The following is a 26,858-nucleotide window of genomic DNA, read 5'->3' on the forward strand; positions in this document are numbered from 1 at the left end:
TCACGAGAAGTACACACTTACTTACCCTATCTCTAACCCTACTATCAGCCCTACGTCGCTGTCTAACCCTACCTCTCCAACTCCAACCCCACTGCCTTAGCTTACCCTACCTGCTCCTCCACTGCCTACACTCTCCATCTGCCATCCTTCACATCTCATCACTACTCCATATCTACCACCAACCACCACTTCCACTTATCCTACCATCTACCATCTACCTCTACAACATACCTAACATAATATGTAAACATCCAAATGTAAACAATCATATGTAAACAATCATATGTAAACATCCAAATGTAAACAATCATATGTAAACATCCAAATGTAAACAATCATACCTAACATCATACCCTACCACTACTCCCCATCCCACCTCTAACCACACCTAGCTACCTCACCACAATATCAACACCTACCATGCCCTCTTCTTCTCCATAACAGCTCTCCATACGCCTACGGATGCTAAGAATAAACTACTCCCATCCTACTCATCTTACCCAACTCCCCTACTGTCACACTGCCACACTGCTCCTCATCCTCATCTTCACCTTTCACTCAGTTGCCATGGTTACCACTATACATCACCATACATCACCATACACGGCACTTACCTCAGCACTTCACACCCTGTGCCATTTACCCATAAAACCCACTTTTATTTCCATTTTTGTGTTTATTATGTATTCTACGGACCCAAATATCATATATATGCACTTACTTGCATCTAATATAACGTATTTTGCCAAATTCTGTCTACTCATTATATACATATATTTATCACAATCTCAAAAAATCACCCATTAAATCACCCAAACATAAATATTTTCTCATGATTTACATCGATTCATATGCACATATAATTCTTCTGCTATATTGTTCTCACCTAAGAAGTACGACTAATTTATAATAATAAATAATAATGTGTCCAATAATCTTATGTTAACAAATACACGTACTACTACCACTTCAATATTCAAAGCCACCATTTAGTTATGTAGACGTTTTTCATAAGAGTATAAGTTATTCACACCACCTTCCACTTGAGCAGATGCCGTTCTGAATTCAAATCTGACTTTGCCTCTTTGCACATTCTCCTTCAATAGAGTTAGCGTCTTGCAACCAATGTCCTGACACGAATGTTGCAGCCCGTTGTACAAATACGGAATAAACTTCTTAATGGATCCTTTGTCAACCACTGCACCCGCCACACCTTGCGCAACCAAAACGCTGTCGCTTTCAGAAAAGTAACGAGAGGTCGAGGCATTGCCCTTGCTACCGGTCTTTTGCATCGCATCAATGGAACCCATCCCACGATACACCTTTAATCGTTCACCATCTTGATAGAAATAATCACCGGGCGATTCGGTAGCACCAGCCAACATACCACCCATCATAACAGTAGACGACCCAAGCGCCAAGGCCTTCATGATATGGCCGATGTTTTGAACACCACCGTCAGCCATACATGGAACACCGAACTGGTTGGCAAATTCACACACGTTGTAGACGGCTGTACCTTGTGGCCTACCACAAGCCATAACTTCTTGAGTGATACAAATAGAGCCAGTTCCCATACCGATTCTCAGACCATCCGCACCGGCAGCAACCAAATTGGCAGCTTGTTCCCTGGTGACAACGTTACCAGCGATGACTTCCAACCCTGGGAAACTCTCTTTCACCCATTCGAGCATGTTCAACTGGAAAATCGAGTTGCCTTGCGATGAATCTAAGATAACCACGTCCAAGCCAGCTTCCACCAACAGGCCTAGTCTCTCCCTATCAGAGTCCATAGTGCCTACAGAAGCACCGCATAGCAATTGCTTGCTGCTGCCAGACTTGGAAGCTAACGGGAAGTTTTCGTTCTTCTTCAAGTCAGTCCTGGAAAGCATGGATATCAAATGACCCCTGTCGTCAACAATCAACAGCTTACCCTTTTTGGTTTTCTTTAAAATATCATTACCCTCAGACAAGGTAATACCCTGTAAACCGGTAACAGGGTTCTTGGTCATGACATCCTGAACGAGTAAAGAGTCGTCCTCAACGAATTGTATATCACGAGAAGTGATGACACCCACCAACTTCGCATTTCTCTTGCCATCTTCCGTCACAGGGAAGCCTGCAAACCCATACTTCTCCTTCATGCTCTTAGCTTCACCAACCGTGGTCGTTGGAGAAATCACTACAGGGTTGTCAATAAACCCATTTTCATAGTTCTTGACTCTTCTGACCATGGCAGCTTGCTCCTCGGGAGCGCAGTTATGGTGAATGAAACCAATACCACCCGACAGAGCCATGAAGATGGCCATCTCTGATTCGGTAACAGTGTCCATTGGAGAGGAAACGAACGGGGTCTTCAAATTGATATTCCTGGTCAACTTAGTCTCCAGGCTAACCTCAGAGGACGGGAAGTCGACCAAGCCTGGCAAGACCAAAAAATCGTTATAAGTCAACCCACCTCTGGTCTTGGAGTCCATCAGTTCCTGGACTGACAAACCATCCAGTCGAGGCATCCTCTTGGCAACTTCCGAAGCAGTCGTGTACTCTCTAATAGCAGCCATTGTTTTTTACGTGTTTTCAGAGTTATCAATTGCAGCAATGATACTTAATGCGTTGATGACAGTAAAAGAGTCTTTTAGAGTTTACGTACATAAATAATAAGAGAAGAAAAAAGTTCCCAGTACGCCAGCTAAAATACACAGGCCCATAAAACTGAGAAAGTCCACCAAGATTCTCCGCCTAAATGCTCAGCAGAAAGTTTTCAGAAAAAGTTTTTCACTAAACGTCAAATGGGAAAACAGTGCACTATTTATACTTTTTTTCTCTTGCTCTTTCTCGTTATTTTTCAGGAAAAGAAAACGGCCCGGCCCGCCCGCGCGACTCACAATCCATCGCTGAAAACAAACCCAAATTTCAATAAGGAAACGGAGATTAATCACTAGTAGACAGACAGTTATTGAAGAAATAGGCCGGATTCGTGACTGCACCTATAGACCAGCTATGGTCATAATAGTGTCACAGAAGGTGTCCGATCCATCGCTTGCAGTAGGACATGACTCTTTGCTCTCTCGATCGGACGCGGTCTTGGTATGAGCGGCCGAGATACATACATTTCAGGCTGTGATGTGCATGTGAGTTAGGTTTAATTCTCTTTGGCTTCTCTCACGTTCGCTGAGCTTGGAACTATTGTAACAGCAAATATTACATTATCTCGATCAAGCTATTATTACACCCTGTTGTAACGTTGCTACGGCCTTCGTTAAATAGACTTAATTGCATCTGTTCGCGAGGGTTAGTGCCTCTTGTGTATCCGTAGATTTGGCGCTAGTGTAACACGCTTTTCGTGATTAATGCATTGCTCGAGCCATATTCCTGGGTCAGCGTATCCAACAGCTTCTCGGTCTCGAAAGTGGATGTAGAGCCCTTCAATAAGAAAAAGTATGGCGAATATAAATGAGTTTGGGCAAGAAGTCGGTGCAGACGTCGATGGCTGGACAACCAGGGTCTTCCCACAAGAAGTCGTCTTGAAAGGCAACCACTGTAGACTGGAACCGCTTGACAAGGAAAAGCACGGATTGCAGCTCTTTAGTGCGTATGCTAAAGCGGGTCAACGCTTGTGGACATATTTGCCTGTCGGTCCGTTCAACAACGTCGACGAATACCTACAGTTCATCGATGAACTTAATGAAACTGAAGACACCGTGCCTTACGCAATTATTCATGAAAGGACTGGCTGTGCCGTTGGTACACTTTGCCTCATAAGGATCGATGAAGCCAATGGTTCGCTTGAAGTTGGATATGTAGTTTTTTCACCGGAGTTACAGAAGACAGTAATCGCTACTGAGGCCCAATTCCTTTTGATGAAATATGTGTTTGACGTTTTACAGTACAGGAGATACGAGTGGAAGTGCGATAGTCTAAATGGGCCATCCAGGAGGGCGGCGATGCGCCTGGGGTTCAAGCACGAGGGAACCTTTCGGCAAGTGGTCGTGTACAAGGGTCGGACTCGAGACACCCAGTGGTTCTCAATAATCGACAAAGAATGGATGAACATCCGTAAAGCATTCGAGCAATGGTTAGACGGGGAAAACTTTGAGGATGGTAGACAGAAGAGAGGATTGGCTACAATAAGAGAAGGCTTGTAAAAAGACTGATCGATTATATGCAAGGGATATATAGATAGCACTATTCGGTTATCAAATTTATAGATTACAATGTATTTCACAGGCATGTGTATCCGCGACTTCCTCTTCCACAACGAGGAACCAAGTTGCAATCATGCTCTCGTTTAAACCGGAATGACAGTAGAGGACAAAAACCCTCCTTCGAACATGCCACACCAACTCCAAAGTTGATACTGACATTGTTTTTGGCTCCCAACATTTTAATACACATCATGGAACGTAGCGCCTGCATTACCTGTCATTCAGAGTGCTATTCGTACCTCTTCTTCCCTCTTCTTCCATCTTCTACCTAGTGGATACATACGATATCTGACGGGGCACCGCGATCATTCTCAAAGAACCAGATATGAATGTTGCATTGCTATGACTGACTCGCACAGACCCTGATCTACCTACCAACCTTAATTGTGAGTGACACATAAACTGCGAATGACTCCGCGCCGAGACTTTGAAAAAAGAACAAGCCCTTTCATGTGGAAATATACATTCATTACCAGCTTCAATATTCTTCGATTTGGATGCCAGTCCTTCTATACGTATATATATATGCACAGTCTCACTCTGCTTAGAAGTGGAGCGCACAACAGAATATTACACTGCAGCAGAAAAGAATGTCGTCTCGAGGCTCATTGTACTCCGGCTAATGGTATATGCACAGCATTTGTCAGGCAGGTTTATAATATTAATATACATTTACATATAATAAACTGTTTTCATGGCAGAAAAAAAAAGCTTTTTTTGTTTTTTTCGTTACTCAATGTCTATAGAATTTCGTTCGTAAAGGCGTCTGTCTCTATTTGGCGACAGTGTAGATACCATCCTTAGATAGAGCCTTGGAGATAGCTGGCTTTAATCTGGTGGAGTACCATGGCACACCAGTGATCATTCTGGTCACTTGGTCTGGGGCAATACCGGTCAACATGGTGGTGAAATCACCGTAGTTGAAGACAGCTTCAGCAACTTCGACTGGGTATGTTTCAGTTGGGTGGGCGGCTTGGAACAAGTAATATTGGGCCAAATGAGCTCTGATATCGGAGACGTAGACACCCAACTCAACCAGGTTGACTCTTTCGTCGGATTGAGCTAGAGTGGTGGTGGCGGAGGCACCGGCAGCAATGGCAGCGACACCAGCGGCAATTGAAGTTAATTTGACCATTGTGTTTGTTTTGTTTCTTAGTGGTGATATGGACTTACATATGAGTAAGGTAAGGACGGAATATTCACAGATAGGTGACCATAGCAGCCCTATTTATACAAATTCCTTCACCAGCTGGTGCTGCCCAAACGAACCACTGACTGACACTCTTTTCTCACCCCAAGATCCTACATATCTCATCTAGAGCACCTTATCCGCCGTAACTATAGAAATGCATTTCTTCTTGAACGACTCACGCATTCTTCATAAACTCGTATATCAATGTCTATTTACGGTGCCTGTGTGTGTATTCGTATGCGCGCAATCCGAGATCGACGCTATAGGGGTGCCCAGGTTAGAGAATATCTGAACTTGGTTGGACCCTCGTTCAGAAGCTTATTGTCTAAGCCAGGCTCCGTATGTTTGCACTAAACGATTCCACGGAAAATAGGTCCCATACTGTTCCTTTTCCCCAGCTAAAATGAAATAGGAATCATCTGTTGATCTCGTATATTTCTAGGGTCTACGGCTCGGCGTATTGGCATGTACTTCAGTATGCCAATGCTGGAATCCTTCATACTCTAATCATAACTCAACAAGTCTATACGTCTTCCTATCACAAACATATACCTGCTCAAGAGGCCACGCGCATGAAAAGAGAACGATTGGGCAGAAGTACTCGCCATTTGGCCACACGAAACAGTAACACGATCTTGCATCTGATCTGAATAGTGCGCCATATATAGGCACTTGACCCATAAATGGAAACGTGTATGTTCAAGCCAACATCAATCTTGCTAACCCTTGAGTACCTAACTCTGTTCCATCCAAGAAAACTACTACACTATCAAATCACCTGCTGAATAAATGAGCGGATTGAACGAGACAAGTTGCTATTTCAACGGTAGAGCAGCAGCCTCCAAAGAGTCAAAGCATTGCAAGTTACTGTTGCTCATTTAGATGCTGCATTCGTCAACTTTGAGCCTACTTCCTTCTGAAACAGAACCCGAATCCGGTGAAGGTTGCTAGGAGGGCCAGCGGAGTCGCCAAGGTTTTTTTCGAGGCGGTTAGGTGGTCATATTTGGTGGGGAAGCTATAACCGTCTGCCTTGTGAAAAACCTCGAGATGATAAAGATTGCATGCCAAAAAGCAACTTTTTTCTCGCACTTTGTTGGCTCAATGCATTCATCTTACAGTATAGATTAGGCAGCTTAGACCAAACGCAAAACTCAAGCGAAAGCGAAAGCCTATCCATCAGTTATTCGCTGCAAGCTGTCCTCCTTCCTTACAAGTTATCCTCGAAAAAACTCCGAAAGTTTCCGCTACAAAGAAAAAATGAAAGGCAATAATACCCTATCTAGGGGGTTAAGGATCCAAGTCGACGACCCTGTCGCTCACTGCTGCAAAATGTCTTGTGCAACTGCCAAGGAAGCCAAACTTTGTCTAAATTAGTTGCGCTAGCCCCATGCAACCACCGCCCTTTGAGGACTTAAGCTTTTGGATCTGCTTTCAAAGTTAAGACTATATAAGGGTCCTAAATGTTGCCATGTCTGACAGTGCTCGAGCGTATTATTCGCTCACTTCTTCTTTCCGTGGTTGAAAAGTTTCTAAACTTGTATCCGCACATCCAAAAGTATTCGAAGGGCGACGCAATATTACCAGTATGCAGCTGTTCCCTCTTCTATCGTTAGCGTTATCTTTGGCCTATTCTCAGGCTGTTTTGGGTTCTTCCTCAGACTCTTACGTCAGGTTTCCCGTTCAAAAGCTAGCAAATGTCCCAGGAATGGGCTCGCAAGATGTATCTAACGTTTTCAAAAGAGATGACGTCCTGAATTCGACTTTGATTAATGCCGTAGGAATGTACGTCGTCAAGGTGGAAATCGGAACCCCTCCCCAAACCGCGTACCTTCAGTTAGACACTGGCTCTTCTGATATGTATGTAAATGATGCTGATAGTCCATATTGCGTATTGATGTCTTACGGGTCAGGCTACGCTTCGACCGACAATTACGAGCTCACAGCAACTGCCACCGAGCTTCCTTCTTCCACTATATCGTCGGAGAGTTACAGTACTCTTTGTGCCTACTGGGGCACATTCAGTGTCGGAAACTCCTCTACTTTCAAGTACAATGACACTCAGTTCGATGAGACTTACGGCGATGGTACGTATTACAGAGGCACGTATGGAACAGACGTTGTTTCTTTAGGTAATATTACGCTAGAAAGTTTTTCGTTTGGAGTGGCCAACAACACAGAAAACCAAGGTGGTATTCTGGGCATATCACTTCCTGCTGGAGAAAATACACATTCGCTTGGAGGAGCCTATAACACGACCCCCTTTGAATATGAAAACTTTCCAATGGCACTGAAAAGCCACGGAAAGATTGAGAAGATAGCATATTCCTTGTTTCTGAATGAACCTAAAGCACATTTCGGAAGCATCCTGTTCGGAGCAGTCGACAAAAGCAAATACTCGGGGCAGCTTTACACCCTGCCTATGCTGCAGGCTTACGATACCCTCGATTCAGTGAGTCCAGGAATGTTTGTTACAGCGCAGAGCGTCGCGGTTTTGAATGGCGACTCTGGAAACAAAACTGTGTCGAAGGTCCGATTCCCGGTGTTGTTTGATTCTGGTACCACCTATTCTAGTCTGCCTACTGAAGTTGCACATGCAATCGGTAAAAGTTTTGACGGAAAGTACAGTTCTGGCGATCAAGGCTACACCTTTGATTGTTCAAAAGTAAAGGATACTCTACTGTCTATTGATTTTGGAGGATTCAATATATCGGCAAACATATCCAATTTTGTGACACGGACGAAGGACCACTGTCTTCTGAACATTGAAGCCGCTGACTCAGGATTCGTGTTAGGAGACGCATTTCTTGTTGACGCATATGTTGTCTTTGACTTGGAAAGTCACGAGGTTTCTATTGCGCAGGCTAGTTTTGACGATAAAAAAGAAGAGATTGAGGTTATCTCTGACAGAGTTCCGGGTGCCATCCGAGCTCCCGGATACTCTAGTACGTGGGTGTATACACCAGGCAGCCCCATCGGAACAGGAGATTTCTACAACGTCAGTTGGACCTCCTATTCAGGGTATTCAGAGTATCAATCGTTAGTTGCCACTGCGGTTGTTAGTAGTAGTGACAGTAGCGGTGGTAGTGACAGTAGCAGCAGCAGCAGCAGCAGCAGCAGCCGCTCAGCTGAAACAACTACAGAAAAGCATAACGCCGGCGATAGGCTCTACCAATCATCTTTTCCTTTTTCTTTGGCTTCTTTCTTATCTTATTTCCTCTTGTAAAAAGCTCTGGTGGAGGGAAAAGGTACTTTTGCTATATCAGGCCCTGCACTGTGACCTTGACATCTAAATTCAAGGTGTGTCACTACGTATCAAAAAGTTCTATAGCGCAACGCAACTTTGTATTTTTTTTTATGTTTAGGTTTCGGATCCGGGAGGAGACAACAAAATCAGGGATATAAAGATCAATGAACACCTTTATTTAAAGATACAAATTATGATAGGAGTCCAACATTGTATGAAGTGCCTGGGTGAAAAGGCAAAGTTCTATATGTATATATATTTATGGAACTCTAGCATGCTGACCTGTGCATCTTCCTCTTTGAAATGGCAGCTTTGACACTCACTTGTGTTTATTGCAGCTTTCTCAATACAAACTCTCTAATGAACCAATCGTGAAATCGCGTATCGGTCTCTGCTAGTTCCGGATGAAATGATGTGGCAAGAACATTGTCATTTTGCTTTGCCGCAACAATGAGCTCTTGGTCACTGTTATCTTTTCCGTCCAGTTTGTATAGGACCTGGACGTTCTCTGGATCCAGCACTTCTTCTATCACAGGCGCCCGTATAAACGTTGCAGGGAAGTCGTGACAGTTTGGAATAAAGCCTGAAAAGTCACAGATCCGAGAGGAAGACTGGGCTTGTCTTCCAAAGGCATTTCTTTTCACTCTAACTTTCAGCAGGTTCAACGTCTGGACCAAGTCAGCTTCATTGGATAACTGTTGAGAAAGATATATCAGTCCTGCGCACGTGCCCCAGATCACCTTGTTTGGGTTGTGCACAAACGTGTGAAGATCGTTGTAGAACCCTGTTCTTTGAGCGATAAGAGACATTGCGGTAGACTCTCCACCAGGTATGATCAATGCGTCACATTTTGATAGCTGGTTGTTATCTCTCACCGCAATCACCGATAATTCTGCGTTATATTGATCTTTGTTTTCGTCTATACATTTTTCCACGTGTCGTATGTGTTCTATAAACGCACCTTGTAGTGCCAGTACTCCAATTACGATGGACATGCTTGAGAGTTATTTTGCTTACTTCGTTGTTTGACACCACTGAATTCTAGATGACGAGAGTGCATTCCGCTCACCAATAAAGTGGGCTTTTATCAATGGATGATTATTCAGAGTCAGAGTGCTATTTTTCAACTATTCTTACAGTTTCCAATCGCGCACGGCGACGCGCCGTTTAATGACATAATAACGATCGCAATAATAGTATATCATGTGAATCGAAAAATGAGCATATAAAACAGGAAAACGAAACCATTTTGCATGCCCTTGTGGACAACGTTTGTAGTCATATAAGACTGCTCTGCTTTTCAATTACTTGATAGGTTTTTCACGGTTACCTCATTTCTGCAACAGAGCCATAGCAACTGCAGATATCAAATAGAACAAGAAGAAAGAAAACAAGAAAAAATGTCAGAATTCAAGGTGAAAGCTGGTTTAGCCCAAATGTTAAAGGGTGGTGTAATCATGGACGTGGTCACACCTGAACAGGCCATCATTGCTGAAAGAGCAGGTGCTTGTGCTGTTATGGCCTTGGAACGTATCCCAGCCGATATGCGTAAATCTGGGCAAGTGTGCCGTATGTCAGACCCACACATGATCAAGGAAATCATGGCTGCTGTTTCGATTCCAGTGATGGCTAAGGTCCGTATCGGCCACTTTGTGGAAGCACAGATCTTGGAGGCACTACAAGTAGATTACATTGACGAAAGTGAAGTCTTGACTCCAGCCGATTGGACACACCACATTGAAAAGAATAACTACAAGGTCCCATTTGTTTGCGGTGCCAAGGATCTCGGTGAAGCATTGAGAAGAATAAACGAGGGTGCCGCAATGATCCGTACCAAGGGAGAAGCTGGTACTGGTGACGTTTCCGAGGCTGTCAAGCACATCACCAAGATCAAAGCAGAGATCCAACAGTACAAAGAGACTTTGAAAAACGAAGCAGACTTCGCAGCAAAGGCCGCTGAATTAAGGGTACCGGTCGAACTATTGAAGTCTACACTAGAAAAGGGCAAACTGCCCGTGGTCAACTTTGCTGCCGGTGGCGTGGCCACTCCAGCTGACGCAGCTTTACTGATGCAATTGGGCTGTGAGGGTGTATTTGTTGGTTCTGGTATATTCAAGTCCTCAGACCCTCAAAAGCTAGCTGGCGCCATTGTTGAAGCGACAACACACTACGACAACCCAGAAAAACTACTACAAGTGTCCAGCGACTTGGGTGATCTGATGGGTGGTATCTCCATCCAATCAATCAATGAGGCTGGTGGCAAAAACGGCGCAAGATTGTCTGAAATCGGGTGGTAGACACGACCAACGCTGGTATAGCATTTCCCTTTTTTCCCCCAAAGGGAGCCACTTACTTATCGTAGATATTACATAATTCTGTACAATATCATAACTTAATACAATATTCAACAGAGATTCTACCGTACAAAACCAAGACCGAAACCTCCATGGTTCTTTTGCTCTACGGTTCTGGCATTCCAATGCTCTCTACATACTGCTTGCGGTCTCGAGTTCAAAGGCACGGCTGCTTATATAGGCAGGTGTATTCTCTTTGCGGATCATGGAAGTATGCGATTAGGCGATCCGGTGTCTCATTTTTTTAGGGGAATCGCATCAATGCATTAATCATATATGCAGCAAATCATTAGGAAGCAGCATGGAATTGATGCATTTATCGGTTCTCAACCACGATATGTTACGTTGCGTGCTATTGAGGAATGTTGAGTATTCAGCTAGTGGTCTCCAAATGCTATTATTATTAACTCAAAAGAAGCAGCGTGTCTTTTTGGTAGAGAAAACCAAGACGTCATCATATATTAGTAGCTGCCAGAGCCACTGGCATTGAATCATATATAAACCTCGTATTATAGCTCTTGTGTAGAGTGTTCTTGTTTTTGTTCTCTTTCTCTTCTCTCTTCTCAATTGTAAAGATAACCACACATCAACAGTAAACACATTTCCCAGATATGTCTACCGATAAGATTACATTTTTGTTGAACTGGCAACCAACTCCATACCACATTCCAATCTTCTTGGCTCAAACCAAGGGTTACTTCAAGGAACAAGGTCTAGACCTTGCCATCCTAGAGCCAACCAACCCTTCCGATGTCACTGAATTGATTGGTTCTGGTAAGGTTGACATGGGTTTGAAGGCCATGATCCACACCTTGGCTGCTAAGGCCCGTGGCTTCCCAGTCACCTCTGTCGCTTCCTTGTTGGACGAACCTTTCACTGGTGTTTTGTACTTGAAGGGCAGCGGTATCACTGAGGACTTCCAATCTCTAAAGGGTAAGAGAATTGGTTACGTCGGTGAATTCGGTAAGATTCAAATCGATGAATTGACCAAACACTACGGTATGAAGCCAGAAGACTACACCGCCGTCAGATGTGGTATGAACGTCGCCAAGTACATCATCGAAGGTAAGATCGATGCTGGTATTGGTATCGAATGTATGCAACAAGTCGAATTGGAAGAATACTTGGCCAAGCAAGGCAGACCAGCTTCCGATGCTAAGATGTTAAGAATTGACAAGTTGGCTTGTTTGGGTTGCTGTTGTTTCTGTACCGTCCTTTACATCTGTAACGACGAATTTTTGAAGAAGAACCCAGAAAAGGTCAGAAAGTTCTTGAACGCCATCAAGAAGGCCACTGACTACGTTCTATCCGACCCAGTTGCCGCTTGGAAGGAATACGTCGACTTCAAGCCTCAATTGAACAACGACCTGTCTTACAAACAATACCAAAGATGTTACGCTTACTTCTCTTCATCTTTGTTCAATGTCCATCGTGACTGGAAGAAGGTTACCGGTTACGGTAAGAGATTGGCCATTTTGCCACCAGACTACGTCGCCAACTACACTAACGAATACTTATCTTGGCCAGAACCAGAAGAAGTTTCTGATCCATTAGAAGCTCAAAGATTGATGGCCATTCACCAAGAAAAATGTAGACAAGAAGGTACCTTCAAGAGATTGGCTCTTCCAGCTTAAACGTACCGCGCCAACTGTTGAGCAGCTGTTTCTTTTCTCGTTCATGATTCCACATTAGCTTTTGCTTCCTACCCAGTATATATGTATGTATATATGTGTGTGTACTAAGATATGTTTATGAGCTCCCAACCTGCCTTTATTTGTTTTACACTTTCTGTTGTCGGAAATGTTGCGGTTGTAATTAAATGTCCAGGTGCGATGTTCATAGGAACTTCCTCTGTGTAGGACAGCTTTTCATGCACATTCTAAGGTTTGTTTCTTACTTAATGTCTGTCATTATGTTGGAATGAAAACCAACTATCGCCTATCAACTAGTAGTGGCCATACTACTAGCACATTATCATATACGGTGTTAGAAGAAGACATAAGTTATGAGAATTATGTAGAATTACGAGTTCCATTTATTGGATTCCTATATCCTCAAGGAGAACTTCTAGTATATTCTATATACCAAATAATATTGTTTTTATCAACAATGGAATCCCAACAATCATCTCAAAATTCACCCAACTCTCAAAAGCATATACAGAAGTATGTAGAATTACGAGTTCTAGTTATTGGATTCCTATATCCTGGAGGAGAACTTCTAGTATATTCTATACACCTAATAATATTGCCTTTATCAACAATGGAATCCCAACAATCATCTCAAAATTCACCCAATTCTCACATTATGAGACTGCCGATACGCATCCTTCCTTAACCTGCAGGAACCACGGATTCTGTCACTTCCACTCATGTAAAAATTTCTAGCCTATGAGAGCTTGTGCCCTGTGTTATTGCAAGAAGAAAGCACCGCTAGCACTGCACCAGGCTCCCCAGATGATAATCATCCTCTCTAACTAACAAATTATTAATTTATTATATAGCCTTGTTTTTAGTGCTGCAGGTGTCCTTGAATAGAACTACGCCGAAAGGCTTCTGGCACGGAGGGCTTTCATAATCCCCACCCTTAATTTCTACGATATCTTCATTATTGCGGGCATTTTTACTGCTCAAGATTCTTCTTACATACAATCTTTAAAGTTTTTCAGGGCCCATCATATTAACAAGGCTTCTTCTTCTATTCTCGAGAAATTTGCCTAAAAAAAAACCCTTTTGCTTCCTGCGTATTTTCTTACGGAATGAGAAGGCGTCTTACATCCTTCTCTTTTTGAGTTAGATGTGATGACTATTTTGCAACCAGTAGAGAAATAATTCTCGTTTATAAGCAGGCCCTTCCAGCAGCTATTCGATCAGAAGTGTAAAAGTAATGGTAATGGGCAATTAAGAAAGATATACAATAGAAAAGAAATGAATATAACTGGCGAGAATCCTCTATTGTTCAAGTGCGGAAAGAAGGGTTTTATGAATCAAACATACCCACCACTAACTATTTATAAATGTGGTATAGCTGAAGGGAAGATGACAGCTAAAAAAGGATACGACTCAAGTTATTCAATTGTCTGGTGGGATAGTTTTCTAACCAATGAGCCCGACGGGATGGTGATTGAATGCGGTAAGCAGGGCTTTCTCAATGCAACCAATGCTAGGTCGAGGGATTATTATGCTTGTGGAGTAGCAAAAGGAGGCAATATAGGGACCAACGCAGGTGCAAGTTCTTTCAAATCTTCTCGTTCTCTTGTGAAAGTCATAATTTTTTTTATGCTTGCAGTATATGCAATAGAGTATGCTTGAAAATATCAATAGCAATGGTGAAAGCATTCTAAAAAAAAACAGTTCAGAAGTGTGCGAGATGTTTTCACTCTTGAGGCTGAAATCTTCACTGTGGGGATCGTCTATGAAGTATGTATATATAGATAAAACTAAAAAATAAAATCAATTGATGAGCGCCAAGTATAATAGAATATTCAAGAGAAGGGATGCAATTCCTGCCTACTATCAGCTTTCATTCCCGGAGAAAGTCAGCCTTGCCGATTGCAGCTATTTTTACCATTGATTTAATGGGTCTTATGTATTTATTAGCCAATATTATCCATTGGCGAAGGTAAAGCATACTGATTAGTCGAATGCCACTACAAGGTTCTGTAATTTTTATAGCGGCACAGACTCTTCACTTGCTATACCGCATGGTTACATCTTCTCCAAACCCCTTCTCACCCTTTGCCAGGTATATAAGTAAAGATGATCATCTGGTCGCTAAATACAAAAGGAACCTTAGAAATCATATACATTCTTGTTTGATAATCGGATAATCGGTAGGGTCTAACAGTTTTTCATGTTTGAAATGAACGCAGTTGCTGACAGTTATAATATGTGAAATACCACAGCATGTTAACCAGCCCTTAAAGTCCAGTGCTCTCTTGTGTAGAAATTTCGTAAAAAATATCAATGGCTCCCACGAAGGCTACCGTCAAAATTAAGAAAAGATGGTAATTCAAAAGCTTTACATATGGCAATTTGTTTAAATACTTTCTATCTGACCCTGTGAACGCTTCCAAAAAAATGTCGACTTCAAGCCACAATTGAACAACGACTTATCTTACATACAATACCCAAGATGTCACGCTTACATCTCTTTTTCTTTGTACAACATTCATCGTGACTGGAACATGTAAGTTTCTGATTCGTTAAAAACTGAAAGATCGATGGTCACTCACGAATTGTAGGTAAGAAGGTACCTTCAAGAGATCGGCTCTTCCAGCTTAAACGCACACAGTCAACTGTTGAGATACTTTTCCTCATCCCTTTACCTTTTTTGTGATTTCACATTAACCTTTGCCTCCTATCCGTTATATACAAATATATATGTGTGTAGTAAGATACGTTTATGTGCTTCCCAACCTGCCTTTATTTTCTTACCCTTTTTCTCCCAAAATAATCTTCTTACTATTAACTCATCCAGTTAGAAAGATATTAGTGCGAAGGCTGTGATTTTTTGGACTGTAGAAAAGAGACGATATAAACATACCAAACAGTAAGTTCAATTAATCTTCAAAAGTTATCCGGGCAGACATTGATGTGAGGGATGAAAGTTTCTTGGTAACAGCTGGGTCGTCTCCTATTAAGCTTGTGGGGAATCCGACATCGAAAGGAACAATGCTTTCTAGGTATTTTATCTGTTCTGGTGTCAACTTGATACTAAGGGCCTTAATATTCTGTTTGAGGTGTTCAACTTTTCTTCCTCCTACTAACGGGAAAACATGTTTTGCTTTAGTGCGGACATATGCAATTGCAATAGCAGTAACAGATTCAGTGCCATGTTCCTCAGCAACCTTTGACAATGCCTCACTGATTTTAACCTCAACACCTGTTTGTTCTGGACCGCCGACAAAAGTACGTAGGTCCTCTCCATTCCTCTTCCGCTTTTCCATTGCCTTTTTACTCTGGAATCTTCCGCCCCCCATAACATCCCATGGAGCTAGAGCCATACCAAAATGCCTAGCCATTGGTATTATTTCACGTTCAAAATCTCTGTTCAATACATTCCACTTACCTTGATAAACACTAAACGGAGTTTTCCCGTGAGAAGTAGCGTAGTAGTTTGCTGCAGAGACAATCCAGGCAGGTGTATCAGATACGCCTAAGTAGAGAACTTTACCCTGCTGCACAAGGATGTGCAGACTGTCCATAACTTCTTCAATGGAACTCATATAATCCCACCAGTGAATATAAAGAATATCGATCCAATCAGTTTGCAATTTGCGAAGGGAATCTCTCACACTCACATGCAAACTGCGTCTGTGATTACCACAGTAGTTGGCGCTTTTACCATCACCTGCTTCATATTTCTTGTAATCCCCAGTATACTTGGTACATATAACAATTTGGTCGCGCACTTTTCTTAATTTCATCCATTCACCTATCCAAGTTTCTGACTGTTCGTTTTGATAACTATTTGCAGTATCAACACAATTCCCTCCCGCTTCATAAAAAGCATCAAGGAGCTCAAAAGCCTGTTCCTTATTCATAGCCCCCATAAATTCTGACCACGCATTGCCGATTGAAGCTCCTCCCAAGATGAGAGGAGAAACTCTAATGCCAGCACTTTTAGAAAGAACCCTAAGACGTCCTAGCTCAGTAGGTGGCTCAGATAGAGGTTTAAATAAATCAGTCATTGAATCGTGATAATTATGGAGATAAACCAACTTACCTTAGAGAATCAACAATCAGATCAACCAATTAGTAACCAATTAATGAAAAGAAGAAAAGCAAACATCTTACGCTGTATATTTTTTATATATTTCATCATTTTGCTCCTGGAATTGCCAAAGAACAAATAATGAGATTTAGTTAGGCGTCTGTACGAGATTTGCTTGCTCATTTTGTACAGCATTGAAAGCGAAAATATATGCAAGTAGAAGAAAGCCAATCAGATGAGGGTATGCGTAATAACATGAAGGAATTGAAAAATGATTGAATGACACATAAAGTTTGTAATTACGTAACTTCTTCCATCCTCTTGAAACAGAAGCTGCCAAGCTTTCGTATCCCTTGTCAACTTGAGATATGGAAATCTGTTTTCTCAGGCACCACTTAAGCTCGAACTTAAGCCGTCAGCATCAACCTGCGGTGCTAATGTACATCTAAGATAGAAGTTATTAGTATGAAATTTTGATATTTACACATTTTCAGCACGGAACCTTTCTTCAAGGGATAGGGGGAATGTGCCAGTCACGATTTTCCTAGCATTCATTTTCAAACATAAGTTTGCCCTTTTCATATACAAATGAATAGTACCCCTGAGCGCATTTCCTCTACTTCACTTTTTTGCTTTACATTATTTAAGTTCGTATATACTTTTCAATTATTTTCTCAATAGAATTCATTGTCATGTTCAACATGTAGATCCCTTGCAAACTGCGAACCGCCCTTCGTATCTTTGGCTTCCGCAGAATCTTCTTCAACGTCACCCAAATCTTCTGCATCCCTCGGTGTGTGATTTAATTGAACACTTGGAGCGTACTTTGTGTTTTCCAAATTTGCAAATATATTGGTCATTATTTTGTCAAGATACTCTGGAGTATTTACATTAAACATATTCGAAGGTCTAACACTCAGTTTATAGTCCGGACCGTAGTACTCGTAGTACTCATTGTACGGCAAGTCTTTGTCCAAAACAACGTTATTTAGTAAACCCGTTTCAAAGCACCATGTTCTTGCCACATTTCTCATAGTATAGCCGCCCCCACCTACAACCATCATTGGGATACCAAAGGACTTCACATAGTTAACACAATTAGCATGACCTTCCATAGAAAGATTAAAGCAACCGAGACGATCACCCGATAAGGAGTCACCACCGCATTGTAACACAACAGCAGAAGGTTGATACCATTCCATGATCTTCTTTATCACTGGTTCAAACACAGATCTATATGTAGCATCATCAATACCATCTCTCAACGGCACATTGACCGCATAGTTTTTTCCTGTGCCCACCCCAATGTCTCTCAATTCACCTGTGCCAGGAAAAAACTCACCATATTTATGGAAAGAACATGTCATGACACGATCCGTAGTATAAAACGCTTCTTCGACACCATCACCGTGATGAACATCGATATCGATATACAAAACCCTGGGGTGGTATCGTAGTAGTTCAATGATACCCAGTACTATATCATTTAAGTAACAGAATCCGGAAGCTTCTGATTTTTTTGCATGATGTAAACCACCTGCATAATTGACAGCAACGTCACACTTGCCCCTATTTAGACGAGCTGCTCCTTCCATAGAACCCCCACCGGATATACTACAATACTCATAGAGACCATCAAAGACAGGACAATCATCTCCAACATTGAACTTAACACTCTCTCTTTTAAACATTTCCAAATTATCCGGTGTGACCCTCGACAAAAAATCTATGTACTCGTCAGTATGGAACTGACACATTTCTTGTTTCGTTGCCGGTTTAGCTCTGTAAATTTCCATCTTCTTGTAGAGACCATAATTCATGATAAGAGAATGTGCCATTCTTATTCTGTGTGGCTTCATCGGGTGGCCTGCTCCGTACGCATAGTTCCCAACATCTGCATCGTAAAAATAAGCAACGCGTCTTTTGTTGCTTGATTTTACCGTGATCGGATCAAAGGGTTTTGCTTCATAAACCATTACCGCGTTAAGTAGATTGTTGCCGTTGGCTGTTTTGATGTCTTAATTGTTTTATGTAACTTTCATTATGTATACTTAGTTTAATTTTTTCATGTATGTAAAATTAACTAATATCTTTTTCTGTTATCGCTTCCGTTATTAAGAGTAAGGGAGGGTAAGAGAATAGAATAACTATTACGGCATAAACACATAATTATAATTCACTTATCCATTCTAGTTCAGAGCAATTAGGTGCCTTCAAAATTAGCTCTCACCATTACATAATGATTCAGTTCAGCCTGTGACACACTTGGGGCAAGCTGCTCTTGTGCGTTCAAGAAGTCTTCCATTTTGACAACGACGTTAGTATCATCTTTTGTGGCAATCTTATCAAACCATCGACGTGTAGAAATAATCTCACTCGCGCTTTCATTGTATTGGGAAACTTTCTTTTCAACTATGAGTGCAATTCTTGACATGGCATTGAGCATCGCATCCGAACAAAGAGCATAAAAATCAGCACCGGTGTAATTGAACGGACATAAATTTGCTAACTCATTGAGTTTCACATCACTATCTAGCACAAATTTACGGGTTAGAGCTTCCAAAATATTCAATTGTTTAGCATCGGTATCCGGTATACCAAGGTATAACAGTTTGTCGAATCTTCCTGGTCTTAGTAATGCCTCATCCAATAAGTCTGGCCTATTTGTCGCACCAATAACGAATACACCATCAGAGTCGGTGCTCATCCCATCCAGCTCGGCTAGTAACTGAGAAACTATACGATCCATAACTCCACCAGAATCCCCTTGATTGCCACGTTTGGGTGCCACTGAGTCAATTTCATCAAAAAAAATAACACAAGGTTTAGCCTCCCTTGCCTTTTGGAAGACTCTACGTACATTAGCTTCACTTTCACCGATATACATGTTCAACAATTCAGGACCTTTCACGCTAAAAAAATTCAAAGAAAAATTTGTTGCAATAGCCTTAGCCATTAAAGTTTTACCTGTACCAGGTGGTCCATAAAATAATATACCACTTCTCTTCTTCATACCTGAGGTGAATAATTCAGGATGTTTTAAAGGCATGTCTATTGTGTCTAGTATTTCACCTTTGACAGAATCAATGCCACCTATGTCATCCCAGGTTACATTCGGAATTTGTGGGGCTCCAATCGAGACTGAAAATTCGTCTCTAGCTTTCGATATAGCTTTCGATAAGTCTTCCTGGGTTATCGAGATTGAATAAGAGGGCCATTTAAACTTCCTTAATTCTTGATTAAACCGTGTAGTAGCCGTCATTCGTGCTGTTTTTACTATTGATTTAATATCGAAAGGAGTTAAACCGGCAGAATGTGAAGAGAGTGATGGAAACGAAATGTTGTCCTTATGGGATAATGGAACATTTTTCTGTACACCTTTGTTCAGTTCAAATGAAGATAAGTACCATTGAAAAATGCACAGTCTTTGTGATTCAGACGGAACGGGCACAAGAATCTCAAATCTCATATGGGATCTAAAACTGGAAGGGACACTATCTATGTTATTTACAGAGCCAACAAATGTAGTTCCTGGGAATTTAAACGTAAAATCGGTCAACAGTTTGGACATTTCAAAGTTTATGGATTTTTGTAGTTTTATTGCCTCTGTGTCTTGGTTAGAGTTTATATCAAGCAAAATTGAATCCAGGTGGGCCAAAAATATTACAGCGGGAGAAGTGTATGGTAGTACATTTTCGCATTTGGCTCTTATGTAACCAATAATTTTCGAAGTTGAATCTAGTTGTCTTAAATTTGAGGTCAGTGAAAGGCAATCTATCTCTAATAGATGCACACCAAGGTATTTTGAAGCAAATCTCACCATCGTAGATTTTCCCACATTGTGAGTAGTAGAGTATAGCAAAACAGAGGCACTAAGAGACATACCTTTTTGAGAACAGTTGAAAGAGGTTTCTAATATATTGACAAATTGCTTTACATAAGGGAATGTATGCATATCATAATAGAAATCTTCAGCAAATCCATAATATCTCTGAAGATTGCATTTTTTTAAAGACAACGGTCTTCTGTTAATAATATTAGTGGTAATAAGTTTTGTGCGATGAGGATCAACAATAAAATAAGCATTGTCTTTAGAGGAGATATCAAATTCTGCGCTTGTCACGATAAACCATACAAGCGAATCGTTTCTATAGTACTGGCTTAGTCCATCTTCTTCATCAGTCTCATCGTTATCCTCCATTATATCCACATCAGCCAAACTAGAATCAAAAGCGATTGGGATCAAATCGTCTTGACAAAGAATTCTTTTACTGTCACTGAAGAAATTCTTTAGACCCTTAAGGATAATATTTTGAAGGAATTTTTGAGATTGAAGCCAACCCCCAACTCTTGAAATGAAAACTTCATTAGCAATGGGAATATCTGGATAGCCTATGTTTGACTTTAAAATTGTCACGGTATCACAATCAGGAAAGCTGGCCCTCACTTTAGGCGGTACGTATATTGTGTTTTTTTCAAAGTTATTCGGGAGTAATAAAACAAACAGCTTGACTAGTCTGATACAGCCCATATTGGATATTGTTACAAAAGATCCACTCGTGACATCCAGGCGTAAGAGAGTCTCAGCGTTTGTAAAGGCATATATCGAATCGTCATCATTGATGTGAGGTATAGGTCGAAGAAAATCTTTCGAAATTGCGTAGGGGAGGGGTTCAAGCTTAACGGACAAAGCAGAATTTGTCCCTATTTTAGGTAATGCATATTCATCATCTTCGTTGCTATATTTTACAGCTCTTAGTTTCTGATCAACATCCTTGACCAATACCAGTTCAGTTTTAGCAAAATCTATAAAACCTTGTGGAAAAGGTGTACAATTTATAATCTGGCAGAGACTGGATGTTAAAATATCTCGAGAATGAACCACAGTTTCTACGGACTTGATGCCATACTTGTAATGTAAAAATTGTTGTTGTTGGGTCTCTTGCGATAGATCCATTAGTTTTGAGTATAATTGATCATTAATCATGAATGTTACGCTTTCCAGTACGGGTATTCGATTGCTTTGTATGAGCTCAAAGTAACAGAAATCTACGGTGGGTTGTGTTGGAACGAACCCAAATAATTTGGAAGGTACAACTATACTACAAAAGGGCAATGAATCATCCAATGTGCACTGTACAGTTTTGTTTGTTGCGCAGTTTGGACCATACCGTGGCAATTCAATTGTTCCATATAAATTTTCAGCTTTATCACCGTATTCTAGATATATATCCCTAGAAATGCCACAAGGAGCATATATTCCAGAATGACTAAAAATAAGCGATGCTTTCATATTTTTGTAACAATAATTGTTGCTATACTGAAAATACACCGCTAAAACCTTTTCTCAACTGTTGCACTCTTTGCTTCCATTATAATGACTCGTTTGTAAGTCTCCGATGATCGCACTTTCTCGGAAGTACTTTGCGATTATCGCCGGTTAGTATGTGGTGTAAGGAGGTGATGATACCTACATTATATATAATAATCTTCTAATTCTTTCTTAGCAAAACGCTTCTTCCGAGAAGCTCTTTAGCTTCGTTTATCTTGGCCGCTATATAGGGACTTCCTCCCTTATCTGGATGGTTTTGAACCATAGCCTTTCTATGTTTTTTTTTTAACAGTTTTTCATCCAAGTGATTAATCTCTCTTGCGGAGATATCCAAGATGAGTAAAGCTTCTGGTTCTGTCATTCGAGGCGCAAAGCCGCCCTGGTACTGGTTCAACCGATTTTTCAGCTGTTCATCTATCAGCGAGCTTTTGAACTTGAGCTCATTGCGATAGCCAGCTGTTGCGTTTTCTATGCGAATATTATTTAGTTTTGCTATGGTCAAAGGAGATAGAGTCTTGTAAACGGTCCACGCACTGAGACCAGACTTAACACTGAGAGCAACCATTGTCACCCCCAGACCGATTATTATAGGCAACACCATGCTCGCTAGGCTATTCTTTGTAGTCGTATACTGTGTATTGAATAGTTCCTTTAACGAATTGTTTTTTTTTTCAGATTGTATCTCCGTTTCCGGTATTGTTACTAAAGATGATCTTTTAGCTTTAGCAATTACGTTAATCACAGAATAAGCTATAGATGAAAAAGAAACGAAGTGGGCAGCAATGCCTGAATCAAGAACAATACTTTACGAGACATGAGACGTGGGATGTGTCGTTCTCGCATCAATGGGAAGCCAAAGCCAAAAAATTTGTTCTAGGACGCCCATGAAAGAAAGAAGTCCTATCATGTAAGATTATATTTCAACTAAATCATGCATAGAAAAACATTATTCACAATTGAAGTAGTCTATGCTGGTTCCTTTTGTCACCTTTTTAGTGATATAGGTCTTGCTGGTTCAATTACTTTCCTATTTCGGACACGCTGGGTCCGCGCTATGTGAAAAAACAAGAGGCTGACAAGAGACTAATTTAGTGACACTTTCCAGATGTGTATTCAAGGTTTTATGAGTATGGTGCTGGTTTGACGCTACGAACTGAATTTGGTACTCCCTTTTCAATGTGGCTTGTCATTATCCTTTTTTTCCCACAACAGTACAATTATAAAAGCAGAAGACATTCTTTGCCTACCTAAAACTCATGTTCTTCATCGCAAGTTTCTCTGATAATCATCCCTTCCATCTGACTATATCAACATAAACAATTCTTCAATCGAAATCTAAAACACTAAAATGAATAAACTATTTTTACCGCTAGTGCGAATCCTTTCATTACTCAGCTTTACTCACGCTCTTATACAAGCACAACCAGTTCTACAAAATATTCAAATAATAGATAGTTATACCAAGACAAAAGAATGTACGGACCCAGATCATTGGTTCATTATTGAGGGAAAATTGTCCATCCCGAAGGGAAGTCAGGAAAGTATATCATTTCAAGTGCCTGAAGCCTTTGATTCATTCCCTCAAGAATCTTTCAGCATAAAATATAACTCGAACAGCGCCGCCACGATATCGCGGTCAGATGAACCGACAAACAATTTTACCATTTCTATTCCAGAGAAAATTTCAGAAGATATAACCACCACATTTAATTTCCTTGCACAGCTTACATCAGATGCTAAGTCAAAAGTTACAGAACCGAAGTCAATCGTGTACAGTTTCTATTCAGAAGGTGAAATGTTTAATGACGTCATTGATTATGTTGCTAAGAATACCTCTGCTATAACAACAAATGGGGGCATATACAAAAAAAATAATACTGCCTGGTTTACTGTTGATTTGCCAATGGCAACTTTTTTACAGCCTTTTTATCTGACTTCTCAAGCATCGTCCTCTTCTGGATATGAATTTAATACCAAGCTAACTAAGTTCGAGGTTATCACTGCTGTTGACTCTTTTAATGAACCTCTTAGGTCCATTCCATATACAGCTGTTCATGATTACTCCGCTGGAGACCAAATCAAATGCCTGTTTAATTCTACCGTTAGTGGTGGGTTATACTTGCGTGTGACTTACTTCACGAAGGAGCTATCTAGCTCGTCCATATCGAATGCTGTAGAGTTAATATATCCTGATGAGATGACGTCTGAAAAACTTTTGAACAAAAGAGATACTTCAACCACCTTAGGTTTGGAGTTTTTTTCCGAGTCAGCAGCTAATATTGATCCCACCACCAGTGATGAAACCACAAGTTCGAATGCTGCTATTGCACCAACTTATTCAAACTCAACAAATTCTTATGCATCACAATCATCAGTTGCTACAAGTTTAAATAGTCAAATTTCTACTTCTTCAGCCAATAACGCCAGCAACGCGTTCCAAACTTCTTCATCCGTTACTCCTCTGGCTGAATCTGGCTCCATAGTAAGCAATGCGGAAGCTTCTTCCACGGTTACAGTATCTACAGGTACCCATTCTTCAGTATATGGTACAAGGCAGGTATCTGTAGATGTTTCAAAGGCGTCAACACTAAGTTCTTCGAATTCAACCTTTTCTACTCCTTCATCTACTCAATCTTTCATGGTAACCCAAAGGAGTACCAGCTCAGGTAGTCTATCTGCTATTGAAGCTTCATACGTTAGCAACTCTACAATCGCTGCTACTCAAACTGTTACGACTACTTCATCAAGTGGTAATGTAACTGTTTCCTCTATTGAACAATCTGCAACTACGACATCATCTGTTAGTAACATCACAATTTCAGTATTATCATCTAATACAAAACATGCAATAAGCCATTCATACGTTAGTAATTCCACAGCTACTCCATCTTCGTCTATTCTCAAATCCATCACTAGCGTTCCATACGTAGCAAACTCCACAACATCAGCTGCAGCACAATCTGCTACTATTGCCCCCTTTGCAACTAATTTTACAGTAGCCAGCCTTTCATCCCATATTACAAATACTTCCTCAGTTGACACTATTACTTCCAGTTTATCTTCCGGTCCATTTGTGTCAAACATAACGGTGGCGTCGGGGTCTTATAGACTAAGTACTACTACAGAATCTGCACAACTTACAGAAATTGGAAGTTTGATACCGATCTCCACAATTACTACTAGCACAACTAACCTTCCAACCAACCGAACTGGTTACGATAATTTAGTTTCTTCCACTGAAACAGTTCAAGCTACAACAACTAATGATTCACCTACATTTTCAACAACCAACACTAAGGATGCGACAATACTCTTTAGTTCCAGAAACGCTACTTCTTCTTTAAATTCCGTTTCTGGTTCGCTTCCAACCACTCATGGTAATAGCCCGCTATCAACTTCTATAATTGGCACTAAACTTACCGCAGCCGCCACTGGCAGAAATGGCAGTTCAAGTTCAGCTTCCCCTACTAACTTCAATCAAACCATAGCTACTGTTACGGATAGGAGTGGCGCATACAGTATAACCTCATCCACAGAGTCAGCACAGATTACAGAATACGGAAGCTTGCTTCCGATTTCCACCCTACAAAAATCTGCATTTGCCACCGGTAGCGGTAAAAACGGTACCTCTGGTTTCGTTTCCTCTACCAAATTCACACCTACTACTGCTACTGCTACTGCTACTGCTACTGATAAAGGTAACGCTTATAGTGTAATATCTTCTACAGAATCCGCTCTGGTTACAGAATATGGTAGTTTGCTTCCAGTCTCTACCTTGAAAAAATCAACAGTCATTATGGGCACCGATAAGGACGGTTTGTATACTTTGACCACATGTATTGAATCCGCCGAAGCAACAGAATATAGTGGTTTAATTCCAATTTCTACAATCCGAAGTTCATACATTTATACTTTGACTGATGAAAGCGTAGTAGCTAGTTACAGTACCACAATAGATGCTGCACAATACGCCAAACATACAAGTTTAGTTGCAGTATCCACCATAAAGGATGCAAAATCCTCTCTTTCTACCGAAGAAAGTGTAGTAACTGGTTATAGCACCACAGTAGGCGCTGCACAATACGCCAAGCATACAAGTTTAGTTGCAGTATCCACCATAAAGGATGCAAAATCCTCTCTTTCTACCGAAGAAAGTGTAGTAACTGGTTATAGCACCACAGTAGGCGCTGCACAATACGCCAAGCATACAAGTTTAGTTGCAGTATCCACCATAAAGGATGCAAAATCCTCTCTTTCTACCGAAGAAAGTGTAGTAACTGGTTATAGCACCACAGTAGGCGCTGCACAATACGCCAAGCATACAAGTTTAGTTGCAGTATCCACCATAAAGGATGCAAAATCCTCTCTTTCTACCGAAGAAAGTGTAGTAACTGGTTATAGCACCACAGTAAGTGATGCACAATATAACAAACATACAAGCTTAGTCCCCGTAGATACATTGAAGGTTAGTACATTCCAAGAACCAACGATAACTGAGGTTTGTACCACATGTACCGCCGCATCTTCCTTTCATTCCGCAACTTTAGGTGCTTATACTACGCTAACAAGCTCCAAAGAGTCTCTATCTACAATTGTTACATGGTATTCCTCCTCAACTATCAAGCCTCCTTCAGTTTCCACTTACATGGGTGCTGCCAATCAATTAAATATAAGTATTGGTGGTCTATTATTGGGTATAATGTCTTTTCTATTGTAAGAAATAATACTTCATTGAAGGAAAAAATATAAAATAAGCTGGTAGTTCTTTTAATCTGATGCATAAATAATCTTTCATAAACGTTTTTAATCATAATGA

At 41.0% G+C, this 26,858-nt stretch overlaps 12 protein-coding genes across 12 annotated transcripts; 5 read left to right on the forward strand and 7 right to left on the reverse strand.

The window, feature by feature from the left end:
• Positions 1-989: 989 nt before the first annotated feature.
• Positions 990-2,561, reverse strand: SMKI14G0010 (uncharacterized protein; the record flags this gene model as incomplete). Its single annotated transcript, XM_056225058.1, has 1 exon — positions 990-2,561. One exon carries the CDS (start codon positions 2,559-2,561, stop codon positions 990-992), a length of 1,572 nt encoding a protein of 523 aa, XP_056078914.1.
• Positions 2,562-3,440: 879 nt separating this feature from the next.
• On the forward strand, positions 3,441-4,145 carry SMKI14G0020 (GNAT family N-acetyltransferase; the record flags this gene model as incomplete). Its single annotated transcript, XM_056225059.1, has 1 exon — positions 3,441-4,145. One exon carries the CDS (start codon positions 3,441-3,443, stop codon positions 4,143-4,145), a length of 705 nt encoding a protein of 234 aa, XP_056078915.1.
• An 832-nt stretch (positions 4,146-4,977) lies between these two features.
• Positions 4,978-5,340, reverse strand: PAU19 (seripauperin PAU19; the record flags this gene model as incomplete). The annotated part of the gene is made up of 1 exon (XM_056225060.1): positions 4,978-5,340. The coding sequence occupies one exon, from the start codon at positions 5,338-5,340 to the stop codon at positions 4,978-4,980; it is 363 nt and encodes a 120-aa protein (XP_056078916.1).
• A 1,642-nt stretch (positions 5,341-6,982) lies between these two features.
• SMKI14G0040 (pepsin-like aspartic protease) lies at positions 6,983-8,620 on the forward strand (the record flags this gene model as incomplete). The annotated part of the gene is made up of 1 exon (XM_056225061.1): positions 6,983-8,620. The coding sequence occupies one exon, from the start codon at positions 6,983-6,985 to the stop codon at positions 8,618-8,620; it is 1,638 nt and encodes a 545-aa protein (XP_056078917.1).
• A 350-nt stretch (positions 8,621-8,970) lies between these two features.
• On the reverse strand, positions 8,971-9,636 carry SNO2 (putative pyridoxal 5'-phosphate synthase; the record flags this gene model as incomplete). Its single annotated transcript, XM_056225062.1, has 1 exon — positions 8,971-9,636. The coding sequence occupies one exon, from the start codon at positions 9,634-9,636 to the stop codon at positions 8,971-8,973; it is 666 nt and encodes a 221-aa protein (XP_056078918.1).
• A 405-nt stretch (positions 9,637-10,041) lies between these two features.
• Positions 10,042-10,938, forward strand: SNZ2 (pyridoxine biosynthesis protein SNZ2; the record flags this gene model as incomplete). Its single annotated transcript, XM_056225063.1, has 1 exon — positions 10,042-10,938. One exon carries the CDS (start codon positions 10,042-10,044, stop codon positions 10,936-10,938), a length of 897 nt encoding a protein of 298 aa, XP_056078919.1.
• Positions 10,939-11,606: 668 nt separating this feature from the next.
• THI12 (4-amino-5-hydroxymethyl-2-methylpyrimidine phosphate synthase) lies at positions 11,607-12,629 on the forward strand (the record flags this gene model as incomplete). Its single annotated transcript, XM_056225065.1, has 1 exon — positions 11,607-12,629. The coding sequence occupies one exon, from the start codon at positions 11,607-11,609 to the stop codon at positions 12,627-12,629; it is 1,023 nt and encodes a 340-aa protein (XP_056078920.1).
• Positions 12,630-15,556: 2,927 nt separating this feature from the next.
• On the reverse strand, positions 15,557-16,687 carry AAD14 (putative aryl-alcohol dehydrogenase; the record flags this gene model as incomplete). The annotated part of the gene is made up of 1 exon (XM_056225066.1): positions 15,557-16,687. The coding sequence occupies one exon, from the start codon at positions 16,685-16,687 to the stop codon at positions 15,557-15,559; it is 1,131 nt and encodes a 376-aa protein (XP_056078921.1).
• A 697-nt stretch (positions 16,688-17,384) lies between these two features.
• RPD3 (histone deacetylase RPD3) lies at positions 17,385-18,686 on the reverse strand (the record flags this gene model as incomplete). The annotated part of the gene is made up of 1 exon (XM_056225067.1): positions 17,385-18,686. The coding sequence occupies one exon, from the start codon at positions 18,684-18,686 to the stop codon at positions 17,385-17,387; it is 1,302 nt and encodes a 433-aa protein (XP_056078922.1).
• Positions 18,687-18,913: 227 nt separating this feature from the next.
• On the reverse strand, positions 18,914-22,003 carry PEX6 (AAA family ATPase peroxin 6; the record flags this gene model as incomplete). The annotated part of the gene is made up of 1 exon (XM_056225068.1): positions 18,914-22,003. One exon carries the CDS (start codon positions 22,001-22,003, stop codon positions 18,914-18,916), a length of 3,090 nt encoding a protein of 1,029 aa, XP_056078923.1.
• Positions 22,004-22,202: 199 nt separating this feature from the next.
• MDJ2 (Mdj2p) lies at positions 22,203-22,643 on the reverse strand (the record flags this gene model as incomplete). Its single annotated transcript, XM_056225069.1, has 1 exon — positions 22,203-22,643. The coding sequence occupies one exon, from the start codon at positions 22,641-22,643 to the stop codon at positions 22,203-22,205; it is 441 nt and encodes a 146-aa protein (XP_056078924.1).
• A 747-nt stretch (positions 22,644-23,390) lies between these two features.
• EGT2 (Egt2p) lies at positions 23,391-26,759 on the forward strand (the record flags this gene model as incomplete). The annotated part of the gene is made up of 1 exon (XM_056225070.1): positions 23,391-26,759. The coding sequence occupies one exon, from the start codon at positions 23,391-23,393 to the stop codon at positions 26,757-26,759; it is 3,369 nt and encodes a 1,122-aa protein (XP_056078925.1).
• Between the last annotated feature and the right edge of the window lie 99 nt (positions 26,760-26,858).

Source organism: Saccharomyces mikatae (assembly GCF_947241705.1).
Source record: "Saccharomyces mikatae IFO 1815 strain IFO1815 genome assembly, chromosome: 14".
NCBI lineage: Eukaryota > Fungi > Ascomycota > Saccharomycetes > Saccharomycetales > Saccharomycetaceae > Saccharomyces > Saccharomyces mikatae.